Source organism: Mesoplodon mirus (genome assembly GCF_964341445.2).
Source record: "Mesoplodon mirus genome assembly, chromosome: 5".
NCBI lineage: Eukaryota > Metazoa > Chordata > Mammalia > Artiodactyla > Ziphiidae > Mesoplodon > Mesoplodon mirus.
In genome coordinates, this window is record NC_138980.1 from 14,745,176 (window position 1) to 14,762,386 (window position 17,211).

The 17,211-nt window shown below is 35.3% G+C and overlaps 1 protein-coding gene across 3 annotated transcripts in view; it reads left to right on the plus strand.

Annotated features, from left to right (window-relative positions):
• RANBP17 (RAN binding protein 17) overlaps positions 1–17,211 on the plus strand; it is a 318,451-nt gene that overhangs the window by 210,792 nt on the left and 90,448 nt on the right. For 2 of the 3 annotated variants that reach the window (XM_082622432.1, XM_082622434.1), the window contains 3 exons: positions 2,029–2,088; positions 10,017–10,090; positions 11,118–11,198. In XM_082622432.1, coding sequence (XP_082478558.1) covers positions 2,029–2,088; positions 10,017–10,090; positions 11,118–11,198 — 215 coding nt within the window. The remainder of the gene's footprint in view (positions 1–2,028; positions 2,089–10,016; positions 10,091–11,117; positions 11,199–17,211) is intronic. The other variant, XM_082622433.1, reaches the window with a different exon arrangement.

The window sequence follows — 17,211 nt, forward strand, 5'->3', positions numbered from 1 at the left end:
TGTTGCTTTTTTTCTTCCATCTTCAATACTAAAGTGGCTACACAAAAATTCACCAATTTTGATGTTTTTGTTTAAATGCACGCTCATATGACAGCAGCCACATACAATCTAACAAACTTGTTTCGAATGAAGTTAAAGACAACTAAGTGCTACTAGAGCCATCTTACAGAAAAAACTGAACAAACTTTTTTGCCAGCTCAATAATAATAGCCAGTACTTTATGGAAATTTTACCATGTACCAGGACTGTTGTAAGTGCTTTACATATGTTAACTGCTTTAGTCCTCTCAAAGATTCTGTAAATTAGGGCCAACTATCATCCTCATTTTATATTTGAGAAAACCAAGGTGTAGAGGGTAAGCAGTTTGCTCAAAATCACTCAGTAAGTGGTGGGATCCAACTAGTCTTGGGCTTCAGAATCTATCTTTAATCACTTGACTAGACTGCCTTCTATTTTGTGATATTATTCTTTCCATTTTACAGATGAAGAAACTGAGACTCTTAGAGGCTAACTAATTTTACTAGAATTATAGAGTTAATTTATTAAATAAAATATTTATTAAATGTCTGTTATCTGCCAAGCACTGTGCTAGGCTAGCAAGTAGTGGTCTCACTCAGTATCCCATGTGCGTTGCACTAGACATGCATTCTGTGTTTCCTCCTAGTTGAAGTTATCTAAAATATATACTCATGGGCTTCCCTGGTGGCGCAGTGGTTGAGAGTCCACCTGCCGATGCCGGGGACATGGGTTCGTGCCCCGGTCCGGGAAGATCCCACATGCCGCGGAGCGGCTGGGCCCGTGAGCCATGGCCGCTGAGCCTGCGCGTCCGGAGCCTGTGCTCCGCAACGGGAGAGGCCACAACAGTGAGAGGCCCGCGTACCGCAAAAAAAAAAAAAAAAGAAAAAAGAAAATATATACTCAACTTGCTCATTTCTGTCTTCTTATTGAAAGAAGACTATGCTTCCTGGGCAACTGCATGTTGTCTTTGTTCACCAGTTAGACTTTTGCATATGTTGTAGCTAATTTTCAACATAAAAGTATTCAGTAGGAAGACTAGGATGGAAGCGGTACTTAGCCTATTGCTGCGTATATTGCCTCCTCAGAGAAGGTTTGAAGTGTTTATTAGTGTTTGAAGATACTAGTGTTTGAAGACGTCAGTAGGCCATCAGAAGGTGAACTCTGATCCTTTGCATTTAGGGTAAGTTAAAGTTTTCACTAACTAGGCTAGTGTGAGAGACAGAAAGTAAAAGCTACGAAGGACTATAGGATCAACGTTTTTGAGTAAAGTTTGAGAATATAATGAAAATAGCAGATTTGACAGAATAGTAAAAATATGCACAGTGTCATTGGCAGCCCTTTTTTCATTCCATGGGCCATTATTCCTGTACTCTTTTTGTCAGGTTGTCCTTCCTAAAGGGATAGAGAGTTGAGTGGCTTATAGGAGGAAGGTACCGCAGTTGTTTTGGATGTAGGAAATGGGAGGTGTTTCAGAGAGGCAGGGTGGAGGCAGAGTGTGTGTGCAAGAGTTAGATTAAGTGGTGGAAGACTCAATGTGATTTGCTTAACTTTCTGAGTGACTACAGAAGTGAGTTTCATTTATTGAGCATATACTTTTACCCTTCAGAAGTTGACTTGGCCTACTTATATCATTAGCCCCAGTTGCCACACTTGCATAATGAGAGTGCCTCATGGGAAACGGCAGTATTAAGAGATTCGTAAAAATAGTTCTGTTAGGTGTTATTTGTAATTTGTTCTTTTTCAGGGCTATCCTTTAGTAATTGGTTTCTTGAATTATTTCATGGAAGCAAACCCATTGTAATCCATATAACCACATCCAGGCTTTGAACAGCACTTCACTCTGCCTCTGATCCTAGCCCCCAGAATAAAATCAAAGTCCCATGAATAGTTTAAGTGACAACCACAAAGATCCTGAGACACATTCTCCCTGTATCGGAAGTTGGGAAGGACTTCTGCTCTTCCCTTATCCCTGACGCCAGGTGGCAGGTCCCTAAACTCTGTGCTTTTTAGGTTGTACGCCTGAGGAGTGATGTGTCCAGAGTTCCAGAGAAGTCTTGGAAAATAGTTCAGGTGAGTTGAGCTGCTGGTTATTGTGGTGGATCACCAGTCTTTATGCTTGTCTCACCACAGCCCCAGATTCTTATTATTAAAATAGGCACGTGCACAGTGATAAGTGTAGGGGTGCATTTTTCTTGATTCCCTTTTTTATGTACCGTGGAATCCTACAGTGTGCATGTTTTATAACGAAATGTTCGATAGTCAGCTAATGTTCGATAGTCAGTATTAACGGCGAAGCCTCTGTTTAGTGTGATTGCATAGTATGAAAGCAGCCTAGGTTTCTTGATTATAACGTTGCTGAAGTGGCCAATTCTAACCAGTCATTCATACCTGAAAGGAGAAAGTTGTATTTGGCTACAATGAATAGCATCTGTTATTGAACAGTATCTAGAGCACATGTATCTCTTGTGCCAGAATACGTTTCTGGCAGACACCTTTGAGACGTGTAAAGGATTAAACAAAATCTTTTACTTCCCAGTTCCCCACCTCTACCATCACTCTCTCACAAACTTCATCCAGCATCAATTCTTTGCTCCAAAATGTAATCATGTCATCTTATAAATTTGCTATTGCAAAGAATTATGAATCAAATGCCTGAAATGCCCCTTCAAACCATGATCTCAAAACCTTCTACCAAAATTAATCACACCTTCTTCCAGTAGTCCTGTGCCATAGCCATGGTTCGCTTCTTATTGTATGAGCTTGGAAAGATAATATATTTACCCAAGACTTTACCATGGCTTTAGCCCCAGAAGACTAGTTTAACAGAAGCTTGGCCCCAGATATGGAGTGAATTGGCAGCCAGCAGGAACAAAGCTGTGTCAGGACAAATGTACACTCCCCATCTTCTCTAGTTGGCTTTCAGCTGGTTGCACCACAGGAGTCTTTCTATGGACTGTGTATCCTGTGACCAATAACTGGTGCTCTCGACCCAGGTCCCTCTTGGCTAGTGAAGGCCTGTCGGGAGACATTAGGTTCATGCTGGTGGAGATCCTTAGTCAGTGGCTCCCTGAAGGAAAATGGGGCAAACAGCCAGCTTCTGTTGAACAGGTGGTAGTTAGACCTTAGATCTGGTCGGGGCAGGAGGGAAAGAATCTCTCCAAAATTACCAGTATTGCTGGTTTTCACACTGTACCTGTACTCCTCTTTCTAATAAATGATTGTTTAGAAAGTAATCCAAAAATATCTCTGGCGGCATCTGGAGCCCTTCCTTAGCAGTCTGGATTTGGGCCCAAGTGAGGAATGGAAACCCCACTGGGGTGCAAGCAAAAGAGGAAGCATGTTCTTAGCCATGCATCAGTGGAGGCCCCTACTGGGAGAGGGGATTATCACAAGGCAGCAGGCAGCCCTGTACCCCAGCCTGCTGAGTTCATGCTTTGTGCCACAGGATGTGGAGCGAAGGAAATGTGAGGCCAAAGTGGTCGCTCCAAGTTTTCTTATACAATAGCTTATTCAAGCAGATTGGGAACGCCTCTTAAGAGACTTGTTAGGTACATGTCCCCTTAGCAAGATGGCCACCACAGATGGTAGGTTCAGATATTCTAATTGAAATAAATACTTAACATTCATATTTATTTTATATCTCCATAGCCAGCTTTTCTTTATCAAATGTCATTCTGTATTCCACTGAATGAGGCAGCCAGATTCCTAACCTTTTACCGCTTGGTTTCCAAAGTAAATTATGGTCTTAAAATTCAATTTTAGCAAAAGATTTTTTTACCTAATTTTGGTCCTGTATTTTGTGATGTTATTTTAAATGATATGGAAAAATTAGTCAGCCAAGATTAATGTGGATCTATTCATTATCACTAAGTTTATGTATTTAATATGCAGCAATGATGTCTATACTATTAATTCTCTTGATGTGGTCACAAGTTAATTGTGACGATCATTTTATTTTTTTTTATTCTGCTTCAAACGTTAATGAGAGAGCTCAATATCTTTAGTTCCAAACTGTTTAGATCCAAGTCATTAAATGCTCTGTTAGTTTCCTCTTACACCTTTCCTCTTCCTCCCTCCCCTCCCTTTCTCTTTAATGGATCTCATGTAGAGAGCACTGCATTGGCTTCAAGGGCACTTGAAGCCTAAGACAAAAATATGGAAATTGGTTTCTTACTCATAATAAGTGAGTTCACACTCCATTCCAAAATTGTTTTCTTAAGGAACATCAATGCTTTTATTATATTGAATGCTTTCCAGTGACAGGTTTTGTTTTACCAAATTACATTCAGTTAAAAATCTTGGTGATGGGATGAATTGGGAGATTGGGATTGACATGTATACACTAATATGTATAAAATGGATAACTAATGAGAACCTGCTGTATAAAAAAATAAATAAAACTCAAAAAAATAAAAATCTTGATTTTTAAGTCATTTCAATAGATTAAAACAATACCTTAAATTCATAATTGTTGAGTTTTTAAAATTTTTATGGTATCAATTTTGTATTATTGGATGTGAATTTTTTTACACTAATTGGTTCAGGAAAGTATATCATCTGATGGCAAAATACTTTATTGTTGATTTCCACAGCACTGCTAATTTTCTGCACTGAGCCTGCTTATAAAAGCTCTTTGAGAAGTTATAACATCCTAAACATTTATAGAAGGCCTAAGGGTATTAACTTATTGTAATTTTCTGAAGATTCATTATCCAAAATCTTAATTCATTATAACAACTCTTATGAAAACCTATAGAACCACTGTTTTCTCTTATTTTCTTATTTGCACACAATGAGAGATTCATTGTTCTTTTTAATTTGTTTCATGCGGTGCTTTTGAGTACATTTCATAGAGGGCTGTTATTGAATTTCTGTGACTGTCATTATATATCCATACAACCTTTAGGAACTAATATTCTGGGTTTCCCAGTTCTGTAATCTACTTCAAATTTAAGGATTGACATAATTAGTTTCTTCAAAGTTATAACCAGAATGTTAGAGGCAACACTGCAGATACCCAAGACCAAGGATTCAGACTGGAAAAAGAAAGCAATTTTAAAAATTATCACAGCACATGCTTTTATTCTTTATTAAATTAAATTTACAGCTCAAAACCTTATTGCTGTTTGTATGTGTATTCCCTTGTCTGGTTTTGTTATCTTGTCTGGCTTCTTTTTTAAAAACCAGATATAAGATCATGTCAACTACCTGCATATGCTCGGACATTATTTGTCACTTGATTAGTTTAGAAGTTAAAGAACATAAGTGGGTCACTGAAGTGTTATATACATATCCAAATACTCTTTTCTGAAGTTTAAAAGAAGCTTCACAGTAGAATGACTAGAGATAAGAAAACATATTAAGACAGTTTTTTAGGAGCATGCCTTCTTATGTCTGTACTGATGATAATTTCTTACATTTCTAATGACTTCCTGTATTTCAAGAGCCAAAGAGATGGATGACTGGCTAAAATGGGTAATTTTTCTACCTTCTAAGACAATAACTATTTAGAAGTAGAAAGAATTTGGTTTTGTATCATGAAATTTTGAAGCTTTATGCCTTTAACAAATGCCATTTCTGACCATGATTAGCAAGATTTCAAAGTTAATACAAATTTAGGGTTTTGTTTGTTTTAACCTTTTTTCTGTGTGAAAGTCTTCAAGCTAAGCCCTTTCTTACCCTTCTGTTATTTTTTATGTAATGAGCTTTCTCTTGGAAAAGTAGTAGCTGACAATACTAGCACCTACTGTTAGAAAGGGTCCATGAAAGGGGGTAGGAAGGGAAGCTGCATTTACTGAGTAGCTGCTAAATGTCAGGTTCTGTGTTAGGTATCATCATTTAATCTTCCCAAAAGCCCATAAAGTAGGTTTTATTATTATTCCTGTTTTTCAGATAGGAAACCAAGATTCAGAGACTTTAAGTAACCCCTAGTTAGTGGCAGAATTCAAATCCAGTTATCTTTGGGACCAAAACCTGTGCTTTTGGTATGTTGCTAAGTTTATCGAGACAGCGTTCTGAGTACTTCTGGAGATGTAAAGAGAAATAGACATTTCCCTGCCCTCAGGCAGCACGTGCTTGAAGTAATGTAGGAAACACATATAAACATAGAAAATTAGTCCTACAACAAGATAATATTCTATTACATGAGAAGTGCCACTAATAGGCCAGCAACTATGGATGCTCTGAGTATCCAGAGGAGGAGAGAGAGCTCCTCTTACTGAATCTACAGGGAGAGCTTCTTCCAGAAATACTTAAGTGTTGAAACTACATATTTATATATATAAATAGATAAACAGCAAGGACCTACTGTACGGCACAGGGAACTATATTCAATATCTTGTAATAACCTATAATGGAAAAGAATCTGAAAAAGAATATATATATATATATATATATATATATATATATATATATGTATAACTGAATCACTTTGCTGTATACCTGAAACTAACACAACATTGTAAATCAACTGTACTTCAATTAAAAAATAATAATAATTTTAAAGAACTATATCTTTTTAAATAACAAAACTTTACCAGTGGTCACCTGAGTGAGTAGAATTTGGAATATATTATTTTTACAGGAAAAAAAATTCTTCGTAGAAAAACACACATCTTATTGGTTGTTTTCCTTTTGTTACAAAATTATGAATGAAATGGAATCAGCCAAAATACACATTTTAACATTACATTCTTGTTATTCATTTAACAAACAGTTATTGAGTATTAGGCATGGGAGATAAAAGAGCATCATCTCCACCCTCAGGGAGTTTGTAGTCTAATGGAGAAAGACAGGCATATTAAAAAAAAAAAAAAGAAGAAGAAGAAAGGGAGGAAGGCACAGGCTGACAGGCAAAAACTAGGTTATGTGAAACACATAACCAAAAGTATAACGATTTATTCAACTTCATTGTATCCTTCAGAGAAGGATAACACAAATGGGCTTATTAGTCTCTTATTTCTTAGATTTTTACTTATTTTTCACTATGATCAAATTATCTTAATTGATTATGAAATGCATCTATGAACTGAAAGTGAGCTTTTTTCCTTTTCTTGCATTCCTACGCCAACTCCTATATCTTTCCCTAAAATGAGTATGTATTGTGATGTAGTTTCTTCTTGCTGTCATAAAAATTATTTTTGGTGAAGTGATAGAAGTTTTAGAAAATGTTGAAAACCCCTCAATATTGTGTAAGAATTTTTTCTGTAGAAAACTTTCATTGACTTGTGCTGTATGATAGATAATCTTATAGATATTTCCTCACTGGACAGATTAGTCCTCACCCCCAAATTATGTGTATCTATGGTATAACTACATTTCAAATGTTCGAAGACATTTTCATATTATCTGCATGCTCTCTGAATGATAAGGTGCCTTGGAAAATGTGAGAGGGTCTTTTAAAAGAAATGCAGTAATCATACATTGATTTTAAATGACCCTGTCACACGTGAAAACAAATCAGATTGTTGCTCTTAATGAGCTTTTCAATTTACTATTCAGTAGATCAGATAAGTGGATTTAAGAGGTAATGATCCTGTTTAGTACTCAAGCTTGGCTGTCAGATCCTAGTAGTGGAGAGAAATCCCTAGGGACAAAAGCGTTGACACAGTTCTAGATGGGATAATGGGAATCAAAGCTAATGGATGATAAAAGGAATGGTGCAAGTTACAAGGATAATTGTGGATTAAAGCACTGCCATGTGTCAATGTTGACTGTTTTTTCCAGTATCTTATTGGGTCAAATCTGATGCTTTGAGAAGCTGTTTTGACAGCAGAGCACAACAGACCTGCCTGCTTAGATTCCTTCTTTCTTGAATGCCAGAGACACAACAGAAAACTTCCTTGCAGGGACTATCAATTTAAAAAATAGTTTTAATATGTTTAAATGTCTTAATGTTTAAAATCACATTTTTGTTACATTTCTATTATTCAGTGTGGCATGGGCAAAATCAAAATTAGATTAATTTTGATCTTTGCCATAAAAATAGCATTTGAAAAGTCTTGAAAGTGTAAAATTTTATTTTACAAAAATACAGTGTAGTAGGGGAGATGGACAGCCAAACACTTACAACGCGAAAAGCACCATGCTAGAGGAATGGACCAGAGGCTATAGGAACATAAAGGAGAGTGCAACTTACCCTACCTGGAAATGGAAGGAAGGCTTCAGAGATGACTTTTGAATGAGAATCAGGGGAAGAGGAGGAAGAAGGCTGATTCAGGAAAAATGAACAGCACATGAACTCAGAGAGATCTGTAATTGCATGAGAAGCCTCAGTATTTCATGAGTATTTCATTGTGGCTTCAGGTTGAGGGAAATGACAGATGAGGAGGTAGGTTGGGGCCAAGTTGTGAAGGGCCTTGTGTGCCATAGTCATATCAATATCAGATTTTCGAAGGGGCCCGACTTACTCCCATTCATGAGAGAGCTTTTGGATCATGTTGAGATAAGGGAAACTTCCCTTTTTACAACCATTCTTCCTTTGAGCTTTCTATGGGCTTAAAGGTTTCTGATGATTGAGGATTTGGTGGTAACTAACTTCCCTAGGTTCTTTCTCCCTAGCTCCCTCTTCTCAGCAGACATCTTACAAAAACAGTGATAGCTTTGATCTTACAAGAGATGAAGGCCTACTCTCATGAGCCAAGTCACAGATACTGGAATTGAAATGCTTTTCAATTAGGGCTCAGAAGTTAGCAGGAGAAGCAACAGGGATTTGAATCTCAATCTTCCTTTCTTTCTCTCTCCCCAGCTTCTCCCCTCTACCTTTCTGCCCCTTCCTTTCCCTCTCTTTCTTCCTCTGATTCACTCTACTGGCCTGAGGAGCTCCTGGTCGTAGGACTTAAGTCAAAAGCCTGGAACACAAGCTTCTGGTTCAATAGTGTTTAAAATCCAAACATGAGATCTCTGCAATGAACAGCTTTCCTCCCCTGTATCACCATGTAACTCTGGATGATGTGTGGTGTCCTGTGATTTTTATCTCACCTTCACAACCTATGACATTATATCAAGGTAGTGTTTACATATGAAAAACAAAAGGCAGAGGGAGTGAAAGCTAAGTTGCCATACCATAGGAAATAGGCAGATCAGGAGAGAGTAAGAGAACACAATCACAAGGAATCGAATCAGAGAAGAGAAATCCCATACAGCTGGTGTCTGGCAGAGATAACCTGGAATCATACCAGAGCATCAGGGAGTATGAAGGTGTCAACCCACCTCTCAGCTTTGCCAGGCTATTAGAGGGAATATTCCATTGGCTGCCAGTGGCATTTTCCCACTTGTAGTGGGATATGTGTTTATAAGCTCAATGCGGCTTAGGTTGGAACTGAAATGTTACACCCCAAACTCTGCAACCATCACTCCCTAATGGGAAGCTTAGTGGATTCCCAGACCCCGATGTATTCAGCAGAGAATCCCTGAGCCTGGGATTTCAGTTTCAGCATGGAAAGTAAGACCTATCTGTATATTTGGGGGAGCTTATTGAGAGATACCTGAGGAGAATTTCTATAAATTCTTTAACTTCCTCTTATTTTTGAAATCCTTATTTTTATAGCTGCCTAACATAATCCTGAATTATTTGATGACTTGCTAAAATCTGGAATAGATGGAAATTTTTTAAATGTTGGAATCTTTTATTCAGGCACTCCACTTTCCAGCCCTTTACGTACATATAACTGCCTTTGAGAAAGGGGTGCTTTATTACCACTTTGAGGAAAAAAAAAAAGTTATGTGGTATGCTGGGAATAAAATGAGTATGTGAATGTGGGTTTATGTGGGTGTGTATATATTTCAAAATAAGGGAGGTGCTTCCTGGAAGAGAAAGAGGAGGGTAAATTTTTAAATTATAAAAATTTTTTTAAATTCTTAATTTGTTCTCCCCACACATTCCCTACGTCAGTGTGGATGCAACAATGCATTAAATCTTTACATTTGTTCAATTTGAATAGTCTTTTGAAAATATATGTTAATGATAAAGTTTTTAACAACTAAATGTTTTCATGCAGGTATATGCCCGTATGTCAGAAGTCTTAGGAATAACAGATGACAACCATGTTCTAGAAACATTCATGACGAAAATGTGAGTTCCTGCTTTGGTTCTTTGATTTTCTGCTGTTGTGTTACTTTGACCTTTTTACTGTGCTTAAATCTCTCCAGAAATATTAATTTTTAATAAGAGACTTTTTAAATTATGCTTTAATTCTTAGAATGGTAGCATTGTTCTTATCTGAAACTTAATTTCACGTATTTAAAATTCACCTTCCAAAAGATGTTATTTGTCAGGGTATCCGTACTACTGCAGTATGCAGTATCAAAACATGGTTTTGAAAAGTTTACAGTCTTTGACTCTTCAGTTCAATTGGACCACCTTTTTTAACTAAAAAAAAAATACTCAATTTTAAAGACCAACTCAAGAGATTATTGCAAATTGGAATCATTGAGAGAGATTTGGTTGCCTTCAGACAGGGCATCCATTGATTCCAGTAGAAACCTATGGCTATCAGAGACATATTCATGAAAACTGTCCTTAAATTATCCCTACAATATTAGCAAAATTAACTAGTTTCTGGTCATAGACATAACTTTGTACACTTAGCCTAAACTTCTATGCCTCCACTTGACATCTTTCTTCATCTGTGTAACAGATAGGTAGCACTGCCTTGCTTGCAGAGAACAAAGCTAGATAAACAATCATGATCATAGGAAGTGAGTTTTGGAACCACAAGTTTAATGGTTCACTTCTTGGCAGTAACTGTGAGTCTCTATTTGACTTCATTTGTAACTCCTGTTGTCACTCCCTACTATGTTTATTTTGGATACAAACTTAATGTTTCTTCTGTGAAACATTTAGGCAACTTTTTAATTTACAAAACTAAATTTATATAATAATACACCATTTGGAGAGCAGTGTTCATTGTTCATTGCTTGTATATAATTTTGAATATGCTATGAAAAGAACAGAAAATGTTCCATTGATATTTAAACCCACTTTATGAGATATTTGTGATTTAGGTCATTTAACTGACATGAGTGTATGTGTATTTCCATGTTCTCCCTACACAAACAAATACCTTCATTATAATTAAAAACTTTTTTTTCATATTTAGTGTCACAAACCTTAAATACTGGGGAAGATGTGAGCCTGTCATTTCAAGGACTCTTCAGTTCCTAAATGACCTTTCTGTTGGATATCCTTTTTACTATATCTGATAATGTACATAAACAACCTAATAAGTGCATTCTGTTGGCCAGGTATTTTCCTTATTTATAATTTTTCAGTGTTTTTTTTTAATGAAAAGCTTTTCATTTAGCCTTATCTGTAAATACATAATTTTGAAAGATTTATATTAGCTATATAATGTGAAATTTTTATTCAGAGTCACAATTGAATTTATATGGATATATAGATTTCTAACTAGTTAAAGTTATGTTTATACCCATCCAGGTTTATAAATGGATATATAAGAAAGTATGCACACCACATACGTTTTAATCCACAATTTTTCATAATTGTCAGGATGTTCTTGTTTTAAAAAAAACATGTAACTAATTTTAAGAAAGTCAAAATGTTCCAAAAATATTACTTTATAAAAACTGAATTCCTAAGAATCAGTATTTCTTCAGTGTTCTTCAGTTGAAAGGAATATTATTTTCACTAGTTAAGAGGCACAAAGGAGTAATAGAAAGGGAATTACAAGGTTTTTGACCTCTTCTTTGATTATTTCCTCTACCAAATCAACATCTTATTTACTCTAAAATAAGATTTCCCATTACACATTAAATGTTTAGATTTCTCTTTAGCAGATTTTTAAAATCTAAAACCAGAATCATCCTTTCTTATTAGATTATAGTTGATACTACTATAATATTTCTACCAATGCGAGAGAAGTATGTCGATTGTCTTTTATATGTTAGCTATCAAATATATAGGAGTTGTGAAAAATAAGTGTTGGTTTAGTTAACCACTAAGATTAGCTGATATTTTAACATGAGGACAACATTCTGAAAATGAGTGGCATTGGATGGAAATCTTTAATGTAGGTTCACTCCAGGAGTATGTTTATATTAGTTAAGTTTAAAATTGTGTTCCTTGGCAAACCATAAAAGATTTCCAAAGTATTAGACACCCACTTTTGTGCTGGAATTTAATATGCAACTTTTTATTGGAAAATAATCGTCCTTGTCTGGCAAAATCCACCATGCAATATTTCTGTTAGTAGGTATAATGCAATAAAGACAGGGAGGGCTATTTATCACTACAAATTTTGAGGATTTCAGGATTCTTTTTATTATTTTAATATATTTCTTTGATATTAAATCAGAAAAATGATAAATTACACCTGTCCAAGCTGTTTTTCCTTTTTACTGGAAAGTGATGTACAACCCAATTCCAGTGGTCATTTTGGCTTTTTAAGATATGTATTTTTTCTTATTAAAAAAAAACTCAACCTGTATTTTTTTTTAATAATAATGCTGAAATACTCTTTATTTCTAACATATGAAGTGGTTTATAAGTACTTCCTAGTACTGCAAACTCTGGCCTTTTCACAATGTATTATTTTGAGAACATATTATCTGGAAAGAAGCCTATATTATTTTATAGCACATATCTGTGTTTAGATTTCCCCTATTTTTTAGGTTGAAATTGAAATCTAATATAAAATTAATTTGATTTGTATTGTTTTTTGTATGATTTACATAATGCCTAATTTATTTGTATCTGCTATTAAAGACCCTTTCCTATCACTTATACCTTTTATATATTCTTTAATCCTAAGATTATAACCATTTATTTTACAAGTCACTTACTGCTTTTGAGCACTCCTTTTTTGAAGTTAATGAAAGAATCGTATTTTCAGAAAGCTTATTAGATAAAAGTTTAAAAGCTAGCGTTTTAAACCAAGGGATAGGCATAATAATTTCAACTTGGGTACATTGATTTATATTTTTTAACAATTATTTCAGGTTTGCATATTTAGAAATATATATTAACTCAATTTGATTTCACTGCTCAGTTATTTGAATTATAAATCATTATGTCCCTTCTAGCTGATCAGTCATGAAATATCTTTGAATTCATTTACATAATGGAATATGTGAGTGGTGTATCTATTTCAGTGCAGTTGCTGGTTACTTAATGCATGTTTTGTTGTTTCTAATCGATTTCTTTATTGTAATGTGCTTTTAAATCCTGATTTTAAAGCAATACATTATTTCGGTGTTAAAAATAAGGTGATACTCTTCAGCAATAGAAAGTTATACAAGATAAAAATCATCACCATTTGGCCTCTATAAATGGAAGTATGTTTATATATTAATATTCAAAATACTTGTATTTAAAATACTAGTAACAAATAAATGAAAAGCATGTTATCTTACTATAAAATTTTTAAATGTTCCTTATTACTTTTATAATGCATGTCTTCAAATACTTATTTTTTTGTTTTTTTCTATTTTTATCTTCTTCAGAGTGAATCTTCCTCATTATTTATGGTCCTCACAGCCAGTCTCTGAACTTTGGTGCTCTTGTATCTGACTGCTTGTTTGGAAATTGAAACCACAAAAGATCCTCATTTTTAAGAAGCACTAAAAAACCTTGTGTTTACTTGCCTAAGGCAGAGTAGCCTGGAATGGTAACCTGGCCCCATGGTTACTGTCTCAAACCTTAGTGATAATCAGAATTACTGGAGTTCTTGTTAAAATACAAAGTCCTGGACCCCACCCCCGCCCCCAGAGTTTCTGTTTTAGGAGGGGTCAGACTGAGGCCTGAGAATTGGCATTTTCATCAACTCCAGGTGATGCTGGCGGCTCAAGGACTTCTGCCTTAAGTTAATCAGAAAATAGAACTGAATGTCCTAAACAGAGAAGTCGAGTATTTCTCCTACAGGCTCTTCTCTAAGGGAATTTGTCTTCACTTGGAAAAGGCGGACCTGACGTTTTTAGAAATAGTCTAGTTTTCCAAATAATAATGTGTGTGAGGAGCATACCATTACGTTAAGTCCCCAGATTTTAACTGGAACGCCTTCGTTGCATTTACCCCAAGGTTTCTGTTGGTAAATTTGAAGCTTTCTAAATTGGTAAGATTATTGTAATTTTAAAATCCAGTGGCCTTTTTGAGAGAAAGTTTGTTTTCCTGGCAGATTCATTACATGTGGCATATATGATACATTTAGCAAACATATCTAGTAACTTTTTAATGTACTTTTTAAATTTCCAAGACTAAATTTCAAGAATTCCAGATTCTAAATAGCTTTCTCTAACAGGCACAGAGTTGAAATGACTCTGTCCTGGGGCAGCCCTCCACAGTTAGGTTTAATACCTGGGGATCTTTTTCCTGCTTTGAAATGATTTCCAGTCATAAATTCTAGTTTCTATCTAATTGGGAAAGGAGTAAGATTGTTTAAGTGATTAGAACAAGGAAGCTGCCAAGAAAACTGGAGCAAGAATAAGGGTCATACAGAGCTATCAAATAAACTTACTTATTTTAAATGCTGAGAAAGAGGGAGGGAAGTGTCACATTTCATCCAAAATTCTGTTTGTTTATTAATCATTATTTCAATTTTTTCTTCCTTTGAAAAATAATTGATCAATATTTCTACTGCAATTCATTATTTACTAAAATTTATAGCATTTACATGTCTCTGGGTTTCAGATAGATAATAATGAGAAAGGAAATTTCATTTTCTGTTAGGCCCTCTGTTGGTAGCTGCCCTTATTACATCATCCTCAAAGGTTTGAGAAAACCCAAAATATCTTTAGCTTTTAAAAAACAGACCCCATTAAAGGGTTCTACATAAATTCATGAATTTATCCAAACTCACTTTACCCTATTGATAATGTTAACTTAAACAATTCTTAGAATTAATAACTTCATCATGTTATCGCAAGACCACATACATAATTCACGGGGCCCAGTACGAAGTGAAAATGTGGGGTGCCTTGTTCATAAATGATTAAGAATTTCAAGTCCTCAGCAGCAGAGCACTGAACCAAGCAGAGGCCTTTATAAGCAGAGGCCCCTGTGCAAGTGCATAGTCTGGACGCCCATGAAGCTGGCTCAGGTTATCTGTTAAAGAAAGAATTCCTTCCATTTGGCTTCAGACTAACTCTCTAAGACTGGGACTATCTCCCATAGTTCCTGTACACCAGGATTTGGTGAATCCTGAATGAGGTGGGGGGTCAGGAAAGACTAAAGGATGAAAGATGAAACAAGGGTCTAGAATGAAATAAGGGTGAAGGATGGAAGTAAAATTGGGTATGTCTGTTACAGGAAATGTTTAGTAATAAGCCGTAGTAATTCTGCTTTTGTGAAACAGTATTAAAATGTATTGCTTTATTTCAGCGAATATCACCATCTCCAGATGGTTTTCAGAATGTTAAATAAAACTAGTTTCAGCTGCATCCCTCAGGCATACTTCTATTAACATTTCTCATCAAAAGAAATGTTGATTTATTTCTTTGTTTGCCGTCTCTATCATCTTTGGAAAAGTCATCTCGTAATTTATCTGCTCTATTTGTTTGTTTTTGTGCTGGCATCAAGGGTGAGAATCTTCTCCTCCTCTTCTGTAGCCCACTTATGCAGGCCTTCTCTCAGTTCTTTATATATTCTTGCTTCACAGGATTACCTTCCTCGAGTATTGTTTCGATCTGATCATTTTTCTTCCCAAAAGCCCAGAGTCACTTCCACTTGCTTCTTGGGTCAAAGTAAAATTATCGATTTAAACTTGAGTTCTTTAATGGTACTTGACTTATTGAGTTCCCATAACTAATTTCCTGATCTACCACTCAACCACAATTTGTACTTTATACTTGGGCCAAGGAAATTTATTTTTGCCTTCCCCTTGACACCCTTCATTATCTTTCACTGAATTACCACATGTGCTGTTCTCTTCATTTGATCCATTGTAACTCACTTAGGTCTCTTTTAATTTTCAGGTTTAGCTAAAAACTTGGTAGAGCCATCCTGAAGTAGTTATAATCCTTAGTCACTGTGTTAACTGAAAGAACATGAATGAGTCATTTAATTTCTCTGAGACTCAGTTTCTTCATCTGTAGAAAGGGAATATTACCTATCTCTTAGGATTTTGTAAGGATTAAATAAGATAATAAATACATAACAATATATCTATGTCATCTTACAATAATAAAGCACCTGGTTCTACTGATCCAGTCACATAGTAGGTGCTACTAAATACTTCATTTTCGTTCCTTTTCTTTTTCTTAATGTTCTTGGACACCTAGTTCTTATCTATATTTCTGGTGATGAATATAATATAGCCTAGTATTGGCTAGTCCTCTCTCCTATTAAGTTGTAAATTATTAGGGATTAGGACTCTTGTTTCCTTTCTCTATAGTTTCAAAACTTCATCACATAGCAGGTCTTTTGAACATACTGTTACCTCTCCTACAGAGATACTAAACTTTAACGCTTATTCCTTACAAGTAGTTATTAGTATCCCTTAAGATGTTTCATTTTGGTTATACCTGTTTGGATTTTTTTAGTCTAGTAGGGTTCATGAGCATAATTCTACTTTTGAAATAACTGATATTTCAGTAATTATACTATATACCTACAGTATATTTATACTATATTACCTACAGTAATTTCCAACAGGTAATTTTCTTATCTGTGAACTTTCTTCTATCATCAGGATCTAGTTCTATCTGTAATATTTGTAAATATGTAAGGCTTTTACATAATTGCCTAGATCAATACCATTATCCACCCTCTTGTGCTTAGTGACTATCATGCATCTAATATACTACTTCTTTGATTCTAAAACAAATTTTGTCACATTTTAACACTTCTGTAAATAAAATGTTTTATAGTTGATGATATTTTAAAATACCTTTTCTTTCATAGTAGCTCATATAATAAGGATGTTTTTTATAATCAGTGGTGTTTTAGGATTGATGAAATATGGTGTTGCTCAGTAAAGACTTGATAGCATGAATTGAAGTCATACTTGGTGCTCCTGTGCCCCTTAGCTGCTGAAGTGTGTGGTACCTGTAAGTTAAGAAACCAGGGCATTCTCGATTTGGTTATCCTTCTTTTCAAAGGATGCAGATTTTCAAAATTTTGACCATCTCTAAGATACGCCATTCTTTCAACTTTTTCTTGCCTTTCTCCATTTGTCATGCTGACTATCAGTAAGGCCATCTTCACCTTCGTCAGTGGTTTCATAACCACATGGATATAGA